Source organism: Ovis aries, chromosome 5 (genome assembly GCF_016772045.2).
Source record: "Ovis aries strain OAR_USU_Benz2616 breed Rambouillet chromosome 5, ARS-UI_Ramb_v3.0, whole genome shotgun sequence".
Taxonomy (NCBI): domain Eukaryota; kingdom Metazoa; phylum Chordata; class Mammalia; order Artiodactyla; family Bovidae; genus Ovis; species Ovis aries.
This window is the reverse complement of record NC_056058.1, coordinates 81,529,266-81,549,552: the sequence shown is the minus strand read 5'-3', so window position 1 is coordinate 81,549,552 and position 20,287 is coordinate 81,529,266. Positions and strand designations below refer to the sequence as shown.

Here is a 20,287-nt window from a genome sequence, read left to right as displayed (position 1 = left end):
TTCCGGTTTTATGCCCATTTTTTTACTGGATTGTTTGGGTTTTTTTTTTTTAATATATTGGGTTATATGAGCTGTTTGTATGTTTTAGATTGAGTTGACTTTAGTACCTTAGCAGCCTACATAAGCAAACACAAACCTAAGCCTATAAATTCCTCAAGGTTAAGAAATGGAAACCTAAATACAACCAATCACAAACAACCGACTAGATTTTCCCAAATGATGCAACTGCTTAAGCTATAGCTAATCAAATAATTGCTTTACTTTCCCCTCTTCTCAAAGTCTCCCCTAAGCTCCTGTTTGTGGAACATTCTTACATCTGATTTGGTGCTACCCCATTCCAATCAATGTTTGATCAGATAAACCCTTAAATTTTTAATATGCCTCACTTTATCTTTTATAAACCTTTAATTGGCAAATGTTTCCTAGAGTTTCTTCTGAAAAAAAAATTTCCTCTTCCACTTCCCAAATATTACAAAATTTTAGATACTGAAATCTTTTTCAGTTAAGTAGCAAGTAGTTCCTTTTGGCAAACTGTTTACTTGCATTTTATGTTCGTATTGTTTTTATGTAGTAATACCAGTCAAACTCACACTGGAATGCATTATTTAGGCATATCAGAACTTCTAGCTTGAGGTAGAAAGAGAAAAAAAGCAATTAACTATTCATAAAGCTATTCTTAAAGCTAATTGCTTATTTAATACTAGCCTTTGCCTAAGACTGACAACTGTAAATACTTCTAAGTATGTTATTATGTTTGAAATGCTTATGGCACTGTATTTCATACTAGAGAATGAGTATCAGAAAATACTTTTGTATGTACTGTTAGATCAGATGGCGATTATTCAGTGTTCAGCCAGTAAGTCCTGTCTGACTCTTTGTGAGCCCGTGGCCTGCTCCATGCCAGGTTTCCCTGTCCTTGCCTGTCTCCCAGAGTTTGCTCAGATTCATGTCCATTGAGCCTGATGCTACCTCACCATCTCATCCTCTGCAGCCCTCTTCCCCCTTGCCTTCAGTCTTTCCCAGCATCTTTTCCAGTAAGTCGGCTCTTTGCATCAGGTGGCCAAAGTATTCATATGCTTCAGCTTCATATGACATACTTAAGTTCTTTTCCTTGAGAACAGAAGGGGAAATGAGAAGCACCACTAATCCCTTCCCCCACTTAGAATATCATTTGCAAGCACTGATTTCAGGATGAATCTCCTTTCCTGGCATTGTTACTCATTCCCCGTCTTCTCTCATTCTTCTTCTCTTATAGAAATTCAACCTAGAAGAGATGATGTATAACCTTTCATTTTACCTGTCCTGTGTTGATTTGCACAAGTGATATATTGAAAAGTTCGTGGTTATGTTGTGTTATGTTGTATATGTTTTTTAAATATATAAATGCTATTGTGTCATTTTTTAAAAAACTGTATTTTGTATTGGGGCATAGCTGATTAACAATGTTGTGATAGTTTCAGGTGGACAGCAAAGGGATTCAGCTATACATATACATATATCTGCTCTCCCCCAAACTCCCCTTCCATCCAAACTGTCACATAATAATGAGCCAAGTTCCATGTGCTATACAGTAGATCCTATTGGTGATCCATTTTAAATATAGCAGTCGGTATACGTCCATCCCAAAGTCCCTAACTAATCCTTCACCCTATCCTGCCTCCTGGTAACTGTAGGTTCATTCTCTTAAGTCTGTGAGTCTTTCTCTTTTGTAAGTTATTTTGTATAATTTCTTTATAGATTCTACGTATAAGGGATGTCATACAATATTTCTCCTACATATGACTTACTTCACTCACTATGGCAATCCATAGGCCCGTCCATGTTGCTACAAATGGCATTATTTCATTCTTTTTAATGGCTGAGTAATATTCCACTGCATCTATGTACCACATCTTCTTTATCCATTCCTCTGTCGAAGGACGCTTAAGTTGCTTCCATGTCTTGGCTATTGTAAATAGTGCTAAAATGAACAAGGGTGCATGGATCCTCTCCAGTCATGTTTTTCTCCAGATACATGCCCAGGAATGGGATTGCAGTGATTCATGGTAGCTCTATTTTTAGTTTTTTAAGGAACCTCCATACTGTTCTCCATGGTGGCTATACCAATTTACATCCCCACCAACAGTTTAGTTCCTACCTCCACACCCTCTCCAGCATTTACTGCTTGTGGATTTTTCGATGATGGCCATTTCTGGGAGGTATGACTTCATATCTCATTGTAGTTTTGACTTGCATTTCTCTAATAATCAGTGATGCTGAATATCTTTTCCTGTGCCTCTTGGACATCTATATGTCTTCTTTGGAGAAATGTCTATTTAGGTCTTCTGCCCATTTTTTCATTGGGTGGTTTGTTTTGACGCTGTGCAGCATAATTAGCTGTTTGGAGGCTTTGGAAACTAATACCTTGTTGATCACACCATTTACAAATTGTTTTTTTTTTTTCCCAATCTGTGATTTGTCTTTTCATTTTGTTTATTGTTTTCTTTGCTGTGAAAAAGTTTTTGGGTTTAGGTGGATCCAATTTATTTTTGTTTTTATTTCCATTTCTGGGAGATGAATTGATGGAGATATTGCTGCAATTTATGTCAGTGTTCTGCCTTTGTTTTCCTCCAAGAGTTTTATAGTATCTGATCTCACATTATGGCCTTTAATCCATTTTGAACTTATTTTTGTGTTTGGTGTTAAAGAGGGGTCTGACTTCATTTTTTTCATGTAGCTGTCCAGTTTTCCCAGCACCATTTGTTGAAGAGACTGTCTTTCCAACATTGTATAGTCTTGCCTCCTTTTTCATATATTATTTGACCGTAGTTGCATGGGTTTATTTTTGGGTTTTCTATCATATTCCATTGATCTATAATTATTTTTTTAGATAGCTATTGAGTTGCCCAAAATATTCATTTGAGTTTTTCTATACAGAAAAGCTATTAATACTATTATTTTCCTATGCAGAAAAACCTGACCAACTTTTTGCCAACCCAATATATTTGAATCTAGTTAATTACTTCTGGATCTCAGAAAGTATGCCTTTGTGAATGCGTGCAGGGGCACACACAGACACGTTTGCATGCACATTTTATGTTTAAAATTTTTATTCCTTGAGAGATAAATCATTTCAGCTGCTATCCGTTGCTAATATAAAAAAGTTCTACAATAAATACGTATATGTATTTCTCATTGATTACCAACAGAGAAATTTGAGGTGGGGAGAATGCTCAGGAATAAGTTGATTAATTTTCACTAACAACTAATGCATTGAAGTAACCATAGTTACTTCATAGTTACCGTAGTTACTTCATAGTTACAAACCATTTGATACTCCCACCATAAGCAGAGGAATACTCCAGTAATACTTGATATTATCTCATGTTTTTTGTTTTGCCACTTTGGCTATACATTCATTGTTAGTTATAAATTGCTTTTCATTTAGTTTGCATTTACTTAAAAGTGAAAGTTAACTATCTGAATTGCCTATTAATATGCTTTCCTCTTTTTTCTGTTAGTTTCTTCATCTCTTTGGAGTTTGTGTGTGTGTTGTGTGTTTGTAATAACCTCTTGTATATTTCATGTCAGTAGTTCTCAACTGAACTTGCAGTACACGTGGAGGCAGGGATCCCCAAAGATCTGTTCAGAAGGTTCACAGGTCAACGCTGTTTCTATAATAATTATAAGATTTTCTTGAATATCTTCACTATATTAACATTGGTACTAATGCCACAAAAGACTGGTGGGTAAAACTGCTGGAGCTTTCGCACAAATCGAGACAGTAGCATCAAACTGTACTAATAGTCTTTATAGTCACCTTCATCATGTACATGCTGGAGAAAAAGAGAAAAGAAAGATCAAGCTCAATTAAGAATGTCCTTCATGAAACAGTAATGATCATTAATTTTATTAAATGCCAGTGCTGGCTGTATCTTTAATATTCTGTGTGATGATATGGGTCTCACAGGGAGAGAACTTCTGCTGGGTACTGAAGTGTAGCAATAATCTTCAGGAGTCGTACTTGGGAGATTGTGTGATTTGCAAGCTGAACCACTGCCTCCTTTTTTGAGCATCAAGTTTACTTCAAAGAACAACTAACAAACCATGACTATTCGCAACTGGAGATTTGGCAGATATTTTCTTGAAAATGAACTCAAGTAGCCTTGCCATATTAGGGAAAACAATTGACAGTATTTGTTGCTAGATAAAGCTTGAAATTTCAAGGGAAAATTAGAAGTTTGGAAAAAATACAATTGCCAGCATGAACTTGAGAGATTCCAAGTTAAGATTAAGATTTTTTAATGAAATTGGTAGTGATATTAACAAAAATGCCTTTTTTGATATTATATAATAATAAAATGTGTAATCTTTTAAAGAATCCACATAGCTCAGTGAGTCTGTATTTTCCAAATGACCAATGCATGATGTTACAAAACCAAAAATGCGTGAGTAATAAAGATCCATTCAAAGTGCGAAATAAGCCAATGGATTTTAACATGATGACTGTGAGAATTTCCCTGGTAGATTTTAGATTACACACCATAGCTAACATTTAAGAAACTGTTTTTTTTGTTAAGTTGTGATATGGTAGCAAAGAAGAATATGAATACTTATCTGGAAAGTTATTAAAATGCTGCTTCTTTTTCCAACTAGATATCTATGTGAAGCTAGATTTTCCTCACATACTTCAGGCAAATAATGTTTTGTAGTCCACTTGATATAGAAGCAAATATGAGAACCTACTTACCTTCTTTTAAGTCAGATACTGAAGACATTTTTACAAAATATAAAATGAACACAACTCAGTAGAATTTTGGCTTTGGACAATTTTATGATATTATGAAGCTTATGTTAAGATATAATTGGTTTGCTACTGTAATATTTGATTAATAAATTATTATGATTATAATAGTTCTTTAAAAAATCAAATATTTCTAAAATGTGATATTTTCATTTTTAATACAATAAGCATTTTTATATGTGTGTGTGTGTGTTCCAAGTATCAGATGTGAGTGCATTTGCTTTTTAGGTCTTTCAATAATTTTTAAGAGTAAGGGAGTCTTGAGATCTAAAAGTATGAGAACTAGTACATTAAATAACCTGCCAGTTTTTGACATTACAAATATCAAAGGCTGTCACCTTTCTATTAACCTTCCCTGTGATGTACTTAGTTGAATAGAAACCTTTAATTTCCTTTTGGAGCCAATTTTATTTTTCCTTCACATTCTGTACTTCTCTGGCCTTCTTAAAAGAACATTTTCTTTAACTTTAGGGTCATAAAAATATGTTTCTACATTTTCTCCTATTAGATGAATAGTGTTACTTTTCACATTCGGTCCTTAGTACATTCCAATCCAACTTCATTTTTCTCTACATAGAGAATCAATTTTCCCAGCACCATTTACTAAATAATCTATCCTTTCCCCCCTGACTTGTAATGCTGCCTCAAGTGTAAGTATATATTTTAATCTCTTTCTGGATCCCCCTTCCAATTCACGTGTATTTTTTCCTACCTAGTGCTGCTGTTGTTCAGTGGCCCAGTCATGTTGGACTCTTTGCGACCCCGTGGACTGCAGCATGCCAGGCTTCCCTGTCCCTGACCATCTCCCGAAGTTTGCCCACGTTCCTGTCCATTGCATCAATGATTCCATCCAACCATCTCATCCTTTAATGGCTCTCTTCTCTTTCAGCCCTCAATCTTTCCCACCAAATGAGACTTTTCCAATTAGTCAATGATTCATATCAGATGACCAAAATACTGCAGCTTCAGCTGCAGCATCAGTCCTTCCAACCAGTATTCAGGGTTGATTTCCTTTTAGATTGACTGACTTGATCTCCTTGCTGTCCAAGGGACTCTCAGGAGTCTTCTCCAGCACCACAGTTCAAAGGCATCAATTCTCCAAGCTCCACCTTCTTTATGGTTCAGCTCTCACAACTGTATGTGCCCATGGGGAAGACCATAGCCTTGACTATATGGACCTTTGTTGACAGAGTAATGTCTCTGCTTTTCAATACATGTCTAGGTGTGTCATAGCTTTCCTGCCAAGAGGCAGTTGCCGTCTAATTTCATGGCTGCAGTCACCATCTGCAGTGATTCTAGAGCCCAAGAAGAGGAAATCTGTTGCTGCTTCCACCTTTTCCCCTTCTATTTGCCATGAAGTGATGGGGCTGGATGCCATGATCTCATTTTTTTTAATGTTTAGTTTTAACCAGCTCTTTCACTCTCCTTCTTCACTCTCATCAAGAGGCTCTTTAGTTCCTCTTTGCTTTCTGCTATTAGAGTGGTATCCAATGTATATCTGAGGCTGTTGATGTTTCTCCCATCTGTCTTGATTCCAGCTTGTAACTCATCCAGCTGGCGTTTCTCAATGTGCTCAGCATATAGATTAAACAAACAGGGTGATAGCAGACAGCCCTGTCGTACTCCTTTCTCCATCTTGAGCCAATCACTTGTTCCGTACAGGGTTCTAACTGTTGCTTCTTGACGTGCATACAGGTTTCTCATGAGACAGGTAAGATGGTCTGGGTATTCCTATGTGCTGGCACCACATTATTTTATTCCACATGGTCCTGGAATTCTTAATACATAGCAGACTTCTCCCATTTTATTACTTCTTTTTGAAGATTCATTTCGCTATTAATGGAAGTTTGTCAGTGTATCATTCAAAATAAAAAAGTATACATTTTTAGAATAAAATTTTATGACAAATTTACAGAACTGAAAGAATAAATTTATTGTATTATCTCATCCATTAAAATTTATACTGGTATTCTGTAAGATCTTCTAGTTAAAAAATATTCTCCATAAGATCATATTAATTATTTTTGAGGTAAATTTCTAGGTATTTTATAATTAGTTTGCTATTATAAATAGCATCTTATCATTTTTTTCACTTTAATTTTATGTGTATTTTGAATAGGTAAGACACCTACACATTAGAAGTTTCAAAAGACACAGAAGATTATAATAAAAATTCTTCCTACTTCTCTCTCTTCAAGGTATCTGTTTAACTTCATTTGAAACTATTGTTAGGCAGTTTCTTGTTTGTGCCATATAATTATAACTACATATAAGAAAATATGCATATTATTTGCCCTTTATAATAAAGAGGAGTATGCAATACACATTGTCCTGTTATTTCTCTTTTCACGCAGTTTCCAGATAATTGTAGATCTGCTTGATAGCACACCAAAACTTGAAAGCAGTAATTTCTTAAATTGTATCCCAAGATCTCTCTCTCCTCTCTCCTTGCCCACTTCCTCTCCTTCATTCCTATTCTTTTGTCTTACAACTGAATTGTATTCATTTTCTGGACTTCATAATAAAATGGCTTAGACCCCTATAAACAGACATTTTAAATTGTTTGAAATTGTGTTTTATAGAGCACTGCAGGGGACAACTTTGTACCGGGAGAACAACTTGGTACCTACATCATTTTGCCTATATATGATTATACTTGTAGCCAGCATTCCTAGAATGAAATTGGTGACTTTAAGAAAATATGCATTTGTCATTTTGTTTCAAGTCATAAATTGTCCTTCATACAAGACTATGTCATTTATACTGTCATCATGAATTTATATGCTTGCCTATTTCTTTATACTTTTGATATAGCATATAATTTTTTTTTTCCTTTTTGCTCTTGTGAAAGGTGAATTTTAGTAACTTGGGGTAGATTTAATTTGATTTATATGAGTAAGACTGAGTATCTTTCATGTTTAATATTCATAGGTCTTTCCTTAGATCTCAACTAATGAAATCCTTTGCTCATTTTATCTACTAATTTGAGTATTGTTTATTTCATATGCAAAATTTCCTTACATACCGGGATCTATTTACTGATTTTCTCTTCTGTTTTATTGATCAAGCTGCCTTTACATGTGCCAGGATCATGCTATTTTGATTATTTGTATTATATTTTCCTTCGATAATTGTTGATAATTATTAAATAATTATTGATACAGATTAATTAAATGTGGATCTTATATTAAGCAAACTGGCAGAACTTTTTAATTAATATTTATTATTAATTTCTGTTGAATTTTCAAAGTAAATTTTTATATCATCTGCCAATATGAACAATATCTTTATCCCATCCCATTGCCATTTAGAAAGGATTTCATAACCTGTCTTTCTGCTCACTACTGTCTTCTTCAACTGTGACTCTTTGCTTGAAATAGCCCCAATGGGAACTTGTTCAGCTTCATTTTAAACTTCATTTTACTTTATATTTTTTATTCTCATTATTTCCAATTGGTTCTTATTTATATACTTATTTCTGTCCTATGTTCCAAAAACTTCTTTATCTTGGAGATTTTTTTTAAAAATGTGAAGTCTTAACTTGCCACTTTTAAATTATTTTTTTCTATATTAGTTCTTTTTTTTCCTTCTTCTGTTCCTGAGAGAGTTGTTTTTTATTAATATCTTGGCTAGTGATATACCTGGAGGGAAAGGTGAAACCCATGCCCTAGCTTCGTTACTTTGAGTGAATTGACTATGGCTGTATTCAACTAAAATCTGTCTTCTCCCTGCAGAAGACCAGGTCAACTCCAGATATTGCTTTTATCAAGACCTCCATCCCTCTGTTTTACTTTCTTAATCCGTGGACAAGAAGTATGGTGCAGAAGGTGAAGCAATCAGGTCTTTTAGTGACTGTGGGCTCCTCATTCCCAGCTGGCCTCCCATAGGCAATAGGCTGGAAATGGGAAAATTGAGGAGGAGCCAGGCAAACAAAATGAGAATGAGAAATGGCACTTCTAGAAAGCTCTTCCCTCAGTTGCCTGTTTTCATCATAGTTGGCTCCTGGATTTCCTCTGTGCACACCCCAGACACACAACCATGCACTAAAGTCTCAAAAACTCCTGAAGGTTTCCCAAGGTTTTTTGTGTTAGAGTTTGATCAGTCTCAAAAGGCTTTCTCTCCTAGAATACATTTGATGCTGGATTCAGCAGAGAGAGCTAGAAGCCCATGCTAGTTTGCCATCTTGTCAGGACCTCATTGATTTCTCCCTTTCCCCCATGTTGAATCTAATGGTTAGATTTACACACACACACACACACACACAGAGGCACACACACGTAAACATAATAACCCTGAATGTCTTATTAGTACATAGCTTTGGAAGTTGATTTCATACTTTTTAAATATGGTTATTATGATTATCAGCTCACATAAGGGGAGAACATGGAAAAGGAATGCTCCTTTTCATTTAGAGAACAAAAAAACTAAAAATCAACCCAAAAAAAGCAACCACGGAGCTTTCTGGGTGGCAGGTGTTACTAAATTTCTGCATGTACTCTATCATTTAATTTTCACACGTAAGAATTCTATTAAAATTCCTTTTACTGGGGAGGAAATTAAATTTCAGGAAGCTTAGACAAGTTGTTGAAGATTACATTGGTGAGAAGTGGAAAAAACCAGGGCTGAAACTGTCAGTCCTTTTTTGCCTTCAGCCTGGGCTTTGCCTGGATTCTAGGCATTCTAGGTCCAGATTATGTTTCTTAATATTTACATTAGTACAGGGAAAGCAGTTCACTCAAAATACCTTAGAATGTAAGTACTTTTATTTTTAAGGACAGGCAGTGTACCTACCATCCAGTGGAAAAATAATTTCTCTGAAACAGGATAAATAAATGAAAATATTTTATGGCATATCCAAACATCTATCAAGGTCACAGGGAGTAATTTTGAAATTTCTGATGCAATCCCCACTCTTTAGTATATTTAGACCTCCATAAAGGCAGAAAAAGACAAAATAGAAATCAGATCACTTTCTAGCCAATGTTATTTTACAAAGAATCACAAAAATCCCTAAATAATGTTGGAGTAGGAGGAGAGGGAATGGCTTGCAATAAGTTTTGTGGTAGAGATATTTCTAAAATCAGGTGATAACCTTCTTCAAGGCTTTGTTTATTTCTCACAGTAATATAGATTCCTGGTATTTAAATTTGAATATGACAGTGACAGTGAAATCATAGCTCTTTTCTATATGATTTTCTTATTATTCCAAGCTTAGTAGTACTAGATAGAGGAGCATTCAAAAGCCTAAAACTTAATAATTGCTAATAATCCCTGAACCAGTGTTCTGTGAATCACTTTTTGGTTTTTATTTTTTATTTGATGAAAACAGTACTGAAATTTAATTACAGATACCTGCTTAAAGTGTTTAGTATATGAGAGGAGAATTCCATGACAGAGGAGCTTGGTAAAGTCCATGGGGTCACAAAGAACTGGACATGACTGAGCAACTAACACCTTTACTTTCAACTACTTAAAATAGATACAACCCAAGGAGGGTGCTGCTTTACTCTCTGGAGTTCCAGCTCCTTGAGATATATATTCAGAGCTTATAAATATTAAAGCAAATAATCTTTTAAAACATCATTTCTGCCATGACTTAGAAACATGTACACAGATTTTCATTTTTTGATTGTTACTCAATTTAAGCTTCAGAAAAATTAGTCAACAGCTCATCAGCTGAAACTCTAGCAGAGATAATTTGGCCATCTATAAGAAGGTGTAAACAAGATAAAAGATAATTGAAAAAGGAATGTTCAGTACTTTCAAGTGGAATTTGGCTTGCAAAATGGGAGGACACTTTATTCATAGTGTCTAGTGTTTGTTATATATATTAGAAAGATTCAGACTATGAAGACTCTCCACTTGAAAAATAAAGAGGAATGCTGTATATAAGATGGTGGATGAATATGGCTCTTTCACAAGGTTGTGCTCATTTACCTAATATGTTAAGATAGTCTCTTTTGGAGCTTACCTTTACTGAATCTAACAATTATAATTCCAAAATCAATCTTTAGAGACTAATTGAGATTAAAGAGTAATAAGTAAAATTTGCCTTGATGGTGAATATTCTCTTATTTGTACCTCCAAACAAAAATGGGACATAAAATGTATTCATGTCAGTGATTTTGATATCTTAAGTGCTAAAATGAGAAAAGTAAAATTGGATATGTAAGTCAACTCACTTGGCCCTGTTGGAGAAAAAAGAACCTACAGGCCCAGAAATTAATAAGAAAAATATCACTTATAGGTTTGCATTACAGGAGTGAAAGATGGGTATGCTCACATATCAGAGGCTGGGGACCATCCGCCCCAGTTCTTTAGCTTATCCAATTTCTGGATTTTCTTTATAAACAAGTAAGACAAAGAATCGAGTAAGACAAAGACCCTGATGCTGGGAGAGATTGAAGGCAGGAGTAGAAGGGAACGACAGAGGATGAGATGGTTGGATGGTATCACCGACTCAATGGACATGAGTTTGAGCAAGCTCCAGGAGATGGTGAAGGACAGGGGAGCCTGGCATGCTGGAGTCCATGGGGTTGCAAACGGTCAGTCATGACTGAGCAAAAGAACAACAATAACAAAGACAGAGAATCATTTTGTGAACATTAGTTGGGGAAGAAGAATCTGAGATAGAAATGACATTTAGAGACACTCAGAATAGAGAGAAAAGTGGACTGTGCCATGTTAGCAAACTTTCAGAAGCTTGAAAGGGCCCTGACTACATGAAGATTCAGGATTTCCCTTAACATATTAACATGTTTAAAATCTATGTGCTGTGCTGTGCTAAGTCGCTTCAGTCATATCTGACACTTTGTGACCCCTATGGACTGTAGCCTGCCAGGCTTCTCTGTCCTTGGGATTCTCCAGGCAAGAATACTGGAGTGGGTTGCCATTTCCTTCTCCAAAGAATGTTTCAGACCCAAGGATAGAACGTGTGTCTTATGTCTCCTCCTACATTGACAGGTGGGTTCTTTATCACTAGCGCCACCTAGGAAGTCCCTTAAAATCCATAAATCCAGGGAAATAAAAGATTGTAGACTTTTAGAATAAACACCCCAAAAAGATGTCCTATTCATTATAGGGGACTAGAATACAAAAGTAGGAATTCAAGAAACACCTGGAGTAACAGGCAAATTTGGCCTTGGAGTACAGAATGAAGCAGGGCAAAGGCTAATAGGATTTTGCCAAGAGAATGCACTAGTTGTAGCAAATGCCCTCTTCCAACAACACAAGAGAAGGCTCTACACATAGACATCACCAGATGGTCAACACTGAAATCAGATTGATTATATTCTTTGCAGCCAAAGATAGAGAAGTGAAAACAAGACCGAGAGCTGACTGTGACTCAGATCATGAACTCCTTATTGCCAAATTCAGACTTAAATTGAAGAAAGTAGGGAAAACACTAGACCATTCAGATATGACCTAAAACAAATCCCTTATGATTATACAGTGGAAGTGAGAAATAGATTTAAGGGACTAGATCTGATAGAGTGCCTGATGAACTATGGACTGAGATTAGTGACATTGTACAGGAGACAGGGAGCAAGACCATCCCCAAGAAAAAAAAAATGCAAAAAAACAAATGGCTGTCTGAAGAGGCCTCACAAATAGCTGTGAAAAGAAGAGAGGCGAAAGGCGAAGGAGGAAAGGAAAGATATACCCATTTGAATGCAGAGTTCCGAAGAATAGCAAGGAGAGATAAGAAAGCCTTTCTTAGTGATCAGTGCAAAGAAATAGAGGAAAATAATAGAATGGGAAAGAATAGAGATCTCTTCAAGAATATTAGAGATACCAAGGGAACATTTCATGCAAAGATAGGCTCAATAAAGGACAGAAATGGTATGGACCTAAGAGAAGCAGAAGATAAAAAGAAGAGGTAGCAACAATACACAAAAGAACTGCACAAAAAAGATCTTCACGACCAAGATAATCACGATGGTATGATCACTCACCTAGAGCCAGACATCCTGGAATGTGAAGTCAAGTGGGCCCTAGAAAGCATCACTACGAACAAAGCTAGTGGAGGTGATGGAATTCCAGTTGAGCTATTTCAAATCCTGGAAGATGATATACTGTGAAAGTGCTGCACTCAATATGCCAGCAAATTGGGAAAACTCAGCAGTGGCCACAGGACTGGAAAAGGTCAGTTCTCATTCCAATTCCAAAGAAAGGCAATGCCAAAGAATGCTCAAACTACCGCACAATTGCACTCATCTCACACACTAGGAAAGTAATGCTCAAACTTCTCCAAGCCAGACTTCAGCAATACATGAACCATGAACTTCCAGATGTTCAAGCTGGATTTAGAAAAGGCAGAGGAACCAGAGATCAAATTGCCAACATCCGCTGAATCATCGAAAAAGCAAGAGAGTTCCAGAAGACATCTATTTCTGCTTTATTGTCTATGCCAAAGACTTTGACTGTGTGGATCACAATAAACTGGAAAATTCTGAAAGAGATGGGAATACCAGACCACCTGACCTGCCTCCTGAGAAATCTGTATTCAGGTCAGGAAGCAACAGTTAGAACAGTTAGAAGCAACAGTTAGAAATGGGGACAGGAGTACATCAAGGCTGTCTATTGTCACCCTGCTTATTTAACTTCTATGCAGAGTACATCATGAGAAATGCTGGGCTGGAAGAGCACAAGCTGGAATCAAGATTGCTGGGAGAAATATCAATAACCTCAGATATGCAGATGACACTACCCTTATGGCAGAAAGTGAAGAACTAAAGAGCCTAGCGTGCTACATTCCATGCGGTCACAAAGAGTCGGACACGACTGAGTGACTGAACTGAACTGAGTTGCAGTCTTTGTCTGGGGTGCAAACTCCAGGGATTGCTTTTGTAGTTCCAATTTTTGACTTTTTAAATACGTGACATGAATGTACATATTAAAAACAAATGATTCTAGAGGAGCTGGTTTTTTCATGCTCAACCTCTGCCATTTCATATGTTAACTCTTAGAGTCCCGTCAGAGAGTAGAAAGCCCTTATCACTTACATGAATGTGAAGATTTCCTGATTTCTCTGGAAGTGGTCTCTGAATTACACCAATTTAAATCTCTTATACTATGTTATTATTAATATTAATAATTAAGAGTGGAGAGCTTTATAGCAATTTGTCAAGATCATTAAAACATTACCTTTCTACTGAACTTGAGATTTTATAGACATCATAAAGGCATTTTAAAGTGACCGTAACAATTTTTAATATTTGCCATATATGTAGAAAATATTTTTCTAACATGGTAGTATTTAATGAATTATTATGTTGTATTACGAGGAAATTTCTACTTAAATGAGAAAAATGTTGAAAAACTTCTTAGGTGATAATTATGCTGTAGCAAACTGTTGTATTATGACTTGGAATGGGGAGAAAATATGGAGAGAAAACATCAGTTAGAACATCTCCATACACTGAAAAGTATTTGGTGAAAAACTCTCCATGACGAACGTGTACTTAACACAAGCAGAAACTACAGTATAAAGATTCAGAAACTGAAGATATTTTTGCATTTGTGTTTTGCCATCATTGTTATCTTTACCTTTTTTTATTCTAACACTCAAAGATCTCAGGGATTTGCATGGTTTATTTTAATGGAATTTCTTTAAGTCTAAAGCAGTTGAGACACATTAACAGTTTTTTGATATTAGTTTCATGGTAACATCATTGAGGTTATTTTGAGAAGATAACATGCTCATTTTTCACTTTGCTAACTCATACTTCACATATCATAATCACCAAATGCTTTCAATACTTATATTTTGGGGACACATTACCCTTTTTAAAACTTGTTCATATATATTACTTTACTTTAAAAATGAAAAGTATACCATTAGAGAAAGGCATTTTGAAGCTAGGCTTGATATAGGCTTGATATATACTATTTTCAATCTTCACTAATAAATAAAAATGTTCCATTTTCAAATGTGACACTGTAAGCATTGTTATCTGAAAGCAGGGAAATTATAGTTGATTGTACTTTGTCTCCTCAGATAAATTTACAGAGAAAAATGAGAGTTACTGGTGTGATTACTCAAGGAGCCAAGAGGATTGGAAGTCCAGAGTATATCAAATCCTACAAAATAGCATACAGTAATGATGGAAAAACCTGGACAATGTACAGAGCGAAAGGAACCAATGAAGACATGGTAAGACTTCCATGTCTTGCTTAATTTGAGCATAACCTGTCATACATAATCTATTACCAAGTGACTACTGAATAGTCAAAAGTAGTCCTATGTTGTTGAAAATAAATTTATGACTTTTTTAATAGGACCAGTGGTGTGTGGAGAGGGTAAGGAGTTATCCCAAATTATCAGTGTGTAGTAGCGACCATTTAAATCTTCCTCAGATTTTAACTGGTGGGACTATAAATACTTTATCACAAGGTTAGCATAGTCCTGTGCATAACAGTTATTTTAACAATAGTCAGCTTTCAATTTCATTTTATTGCTTTGACAGATGATCCTTCTCCTTAAATAAATACAGATCAAAACTGTTAAAGAAAAAATAAAATTTTTAAAGAGAAACACCTAGTTATAGAAAAATTAACTATCTCTCTATTACTTAATATCTTAATATTGGAAGAAATTTTTGTTCTGCAGAATAAAATATTCTAGAGGAATATTTATCTGTGTGCATCTTACATAATGATATTCAGTATCTCCTTTGCCCTTTCATATATTTCCAATTTTTTAATTAATTTTAACACAAATTTCTAATTTTAAAAAGCAGCAATGTAGTTCATTCCATTTAAAACTGAATCATGAAAATAGACTGATAAATTTTATGAAAGATTTTTTAATTAACTTCTTAAATGAATGTAAATAGGTTTTTTGATTACTAGGTTATAGAAAAGATAAAGTGAAATGAGATTTAAAGGAATTAAAAATAAAACATTTTAGCATTTAAATTTTAGAGATAAATTGGTTTTTCACTGGAGATGTATATATAAAGAAGTGAGTCTCTTATCCAGTGATCTGGGACTGGAGGACTCAGACCCTAAAGCATCATAAATTTGATCACAGCTTGGAGAAGGAAATGGCAACCCACTCTAGTACTCTTGCCTGGAAAATCCCATGGATGGAGGAGCCTGGTAGGCTGCAGTCCACGGGGTCATGAAGAGTTGGACATGACTGAGCGACTTCTCTTTAGAGAAACTAAGTGATCAGGAAATAACACTGAAGGCTGGTTCCTAAAACAACATACGTAATTACCAAGTAGCAAAATAAATAGATAGAGCCAGATCCCGAACTAAGTTGAGGAGGCATTTCCCTTTAGGAGCATTCCATTCTCAAGGACTAGACTTAAATTGATAAGCCCAACATAATAGGGTATAGATTAAGCCATAGGTTACAGTGGTTTACAGCTTTAATGAGGATTCTATCTATAGGTTTTAGATTTGCTTCTGATGGCAAAGTAAGTGAAAGTTGCTTAGTCATGTCCGACTCTTTGAAACACCATGGACTGGGTAGTCCATGAAATTCTCCAGGCCAGAATACTGGAGTGGGTAGCCTTTCCCTTCTCCAGGGGATCTTCCCAACCCAGGGATTGAACCCAGGTCTCCTGCACTGCAGGCAGATTCTTTACCAGCTGAGTCACAAGGAAAGCCCTGATGGTAAGGTGCTCTCTAATTGCTCCAGACCTCTAAATTATTTAATCCAGTCTTTGAGGGATTTGGTTGGGTAGGATATAGAGTCAATATTTGAAAATAGGTTTTTTTAAAAACTGAAATTAATAATTTTAAACTCTGTTATTTCTTTATATAGGTATTCCATGGAAATGTTGATAACAACACACCGTATGCTAACTCTTTCACACCCCCCATAAAAGCTCAGTATGTGAGACTGTATCCCCAAGTTTGTCGAAGGCATTGCACTTTGAGAATGGAGCTTCTTGGATGTGAACTGTCAGGTAAGTCTCATATCATCTCTTTTTGTACTCTCTTTAAAGGAAAACAAAGCACACTTGTATGTAGTGTGTTGCTAGCTTGCAGTTTTTCAATATTCATAGATGTTCATTTTTGCTACAAAATGTCTAAGGCTTGGTTCAGTGAGAAGGAGCAAGATTTAGAGGGTAAAAGATAAACAAGTTCTAAAACACACTACAGAATAGGATTAATGTAGAAGGGGCAGTGTATTTCTTTTAGTGGTAAAGAAAATACAACAAATTTTTACTGGAAACTCTTGTCAAATTTAAACATGTCTTTTTAATTTTAATAGCAACTATGAGTTATGTTTTAGGAAAATTTCAGTGAAAATTGGAATCTGCCTGACCTCATAAACTGCAGTTACACTTAGACTGTATAGCATAGAAAAGTAAGCTTTTTGTTTGTACATCTACCATAAGCGTTTAGTTTCGTCTTTTTTTTTTCTTTAGGTTTTCCAAAACATGTAAATTGATCATTGTTTCCAAGGAGACAATACTTTAAAAACCAAGATTGCTACTATGAATTCCTAGATTGTTATTATCTAGCAACTTACCTATTACCCAAAAAGTGATTTTTAAACACAAAGATAACTACCAAAGGACTCAAATTTAAATAATCCTAGGCCTCCTGGAGCTTCAAGACTAGATATAAAAATGAAGACTTTATGACTGGGTCTCTCAGTTGTTCACTTTCAATCTAGGTAGATTCTGCACTAAACAGAAAATCTTGCCCAGGCATTTCACTGTGCTGTATTTTTGGCGATGACTCTTATATTTTTGTCATAAACATTTACAACTCTCTTTGTCACTGTAGCCTGAAATTTTGTTGAAACTACCGTGTTTTTAAGAAAACTAAATATCCATGTGTGTCCCACTTTTTAGTGTAACCTCCAAGTATGAGAGCCTTTTATATTTATAAACATTCCATTTAGGTAACACATCCCTGCAAAGAGACAACTGAGAGCATTTTATTCATTTCAAAAGGCTGCATGCAATGGTTAAAATGCACACTTTATATCTATTTACCTTCTGGAGTTTATTTGTGATGCTAAGAAAGGGAATGGTTTTGAAGGAAATGCAAGAGACTGTTCAAAACAACCAAACTTTAAATGAACCCTCTACATTCAGAGGAATTACAGGCATTTGGGCAGATGAGTGAATCTATTTTAAGAATCACACTTTCATACTATATGTGGGTTTCCTTTATGAAGCAATCAATGGTACAGATTTAGTACCATTAATTACCCCGATAGGGATGTTTTCCCTATTTTGGTAATTCGAGCAGGCTTACTGACTCCCCGTAAATCTCGGCAGAATTATTGCTGCAGTGTTTATCTTGCGTGTCACTGCATCACCACAGGCCAGTGTCATCCTGAACTCATTCATCATAAAGCAATCAAGAGGAAGCCCTCGTGCGATGAAGTCTGCTGCAAGTTCTATGCTTTTTAGTTGGTGAACATCACCTTCCCCAATTTTTCAGTCTTTTAATTCATGAAGGCCAGTCTCAGACATGGCACAGTTTACACCCTTAAGATATGAATATGTTTTACTTTCAAGTTTGACAAGAGATTATACCTGACCCTTTATGGATTTTTACATTTTCAGAAAGAAGTCATACCCCATCTCCTGACCCCACGAATCTATTTTAAAAGTGTGTACAGGGAATGATATCTCTTAAGGAATGTTTATAAAAGCTAGGGCACTTCAACTGTAAAAATAATCAGTTGTGTTGTTAATACTTTATTCTGTTCAGCTATTGTCCATCACATAGATAACACATTGTGCATGCTGGTAAAAGAGTTAATGCTGCTGCTAAGTCACTTCAGTCGTGTCCGACTCTGTATGACCCCATAGACGGCAGCCCACCAGTCTCCCCCATCCCTGGGATTCTCCAGGCAAGAACACTGGAGTGGGTTGCCATTTCCTTCTCCAACAAATGAAAGTGAAAAGTGAAAGTGAAGTTGCTCAGTCGTGTCCAACTCCCTGCGACCCCATGGACTGCAGCCCACCAGGCTCCTCTGTCCATGGGATTTTTCAGGCAAGAGTACTGGAGTGGGGTGCCATTGCCTTCTCTGGAAAGAGTTAATATGTATGTATAAAATATTATGGATGAGAAGGTAAATTCATGGTATGAGGCAAATTGGCAGGATAGACTAGCTATAACACTTGGCAATGAACAATAACATAATGTACAAACTATTTCCCACAGTGCAACAGTGTAAAGCCCAAGGCTGCCTTATAGGAGTCAATAAACTGTTATAAGATCTCTCAGTGTATGAGATAGCAGTTAATCATTTCCCAGACACTTAAAAAAAGAAAATTCCCCAATATTCTCTGAAAGAGATGTGACTTAAGATACTTAGAATGAAATGGATCGTGATCATAATTAGTAGAGGAATAATCATTCATTCATTCTTTGAACAAATTATTCAGCACCCCCTCTGGGCAATAAAGTGGGCAATGAAATGAATTCTGTGGCTAAGTAGAAGTGGTCAAAGTAAAAGTGCTCCTTTTCTATCCAATACATCAAGTACTGTGTTATCTCACAAAAGGAGAAAAACAAATATGTTTCCTTTCACTTGTGTCTCTTCCAAAAGCCAAGGAAGCAGTTGTACAAAGTTCCAGTGGCAAGGTAGGAGGAGGACAGAGAGTTGGTGGTGATGATAGATGAATGAGTCAGAAATCTGACTGATTATTATTATTATCAGTCACAATACAGAGAACACATGTTAATTTATAAGTGCTTGAAGACAAGCAGGGTGCTACTAAAACTTTAGAACTTTCTGGAATCTTTGAGATTTGTCATGAATTTTTGAGGATATTAGCAGTTGGTCATGAGTTTTTTTTTTTTTTTCTTTTCTAGAATTTATATTTAGGATCTAGAACTATTTATGAGACCTGGGATATAGGTTTCCTATGGAAGCAAGACTTGAGCTAGACATCCAGTTGCTGAACCTCTGTGTCAGTTTTTGTCATTTTGCATAGGTAGGAGTTTCCTAGAAGGTACAGGTGAAGACAAACATGGAAGAGACTCAAGAAGGACGAACTGACTTAGATTGACTAGAACAGAAATCAAGTAATTGTAGTTAAGAATTAGTTTTATCAAAGAAGAGTTTAAGCCACCTCTCTTAGATTACACTTAAAATACTTAGTTTTAGAAACCATAGTCAGTCATAATATATTCTTTAATACCCACTGATATGCTGACTTCTGGATGTAACATTGTCACCTGTTGCAATGAATTTTGTGGAAATAATAAACTAGCTAACATTTGCTGAATGCTAGCTACATGCCAGCACTGTTTCTAAATAGTTAACTACTTTTTTAATATACTTCTTTGAGGTCATTTTTAGTATTAGCCCTCCAATCAAGAAACATCCACAAGCCTATTATCCTTATCCATCAGAGACAGACAGGATGAAAACCACAATCACAAAAACTAACCAAACTGATCACATGGATCACAGCCTTGTCTAACTCAAAGAAACTATGAACCATGTTCTGTAGGGCCACCCAAAACAGATGGGTCATTGTGGACAGTTCTGACAAAATATGGTCCACTAGAGAA

At 35.8% G+C, this 20,287-nt stretch overlaps 1 protein-coding gene across 2 annotated transcripts in view; it reads left to right on the top strand.

Annotated features, from left to right (window-relative positions):
• The window catches only part of EDIL3 (EGF like repeats and discoidin domains 3), a 474,131-nt gene that overhangs the window by 317,839 nt on the left and 136,005 nt on the right, over positions 1-20,287 (top strand). For both annotated transcript variants that reach the window (XM_027970498.3, XM_027970497.3), the window contains 2 exons: positions 14,784-14,939; positions 16,560-16,704. In XM_027970498.3, the coding sequence (XP_027826299.1) occupies positions 14,784-14,939; positions 16,560-16,704 (301 nt within the window). The remainder of the gene's footprint in view (positions 1-14,783; positions 14,940-16,559; positions 16,705-20,287) is intronic.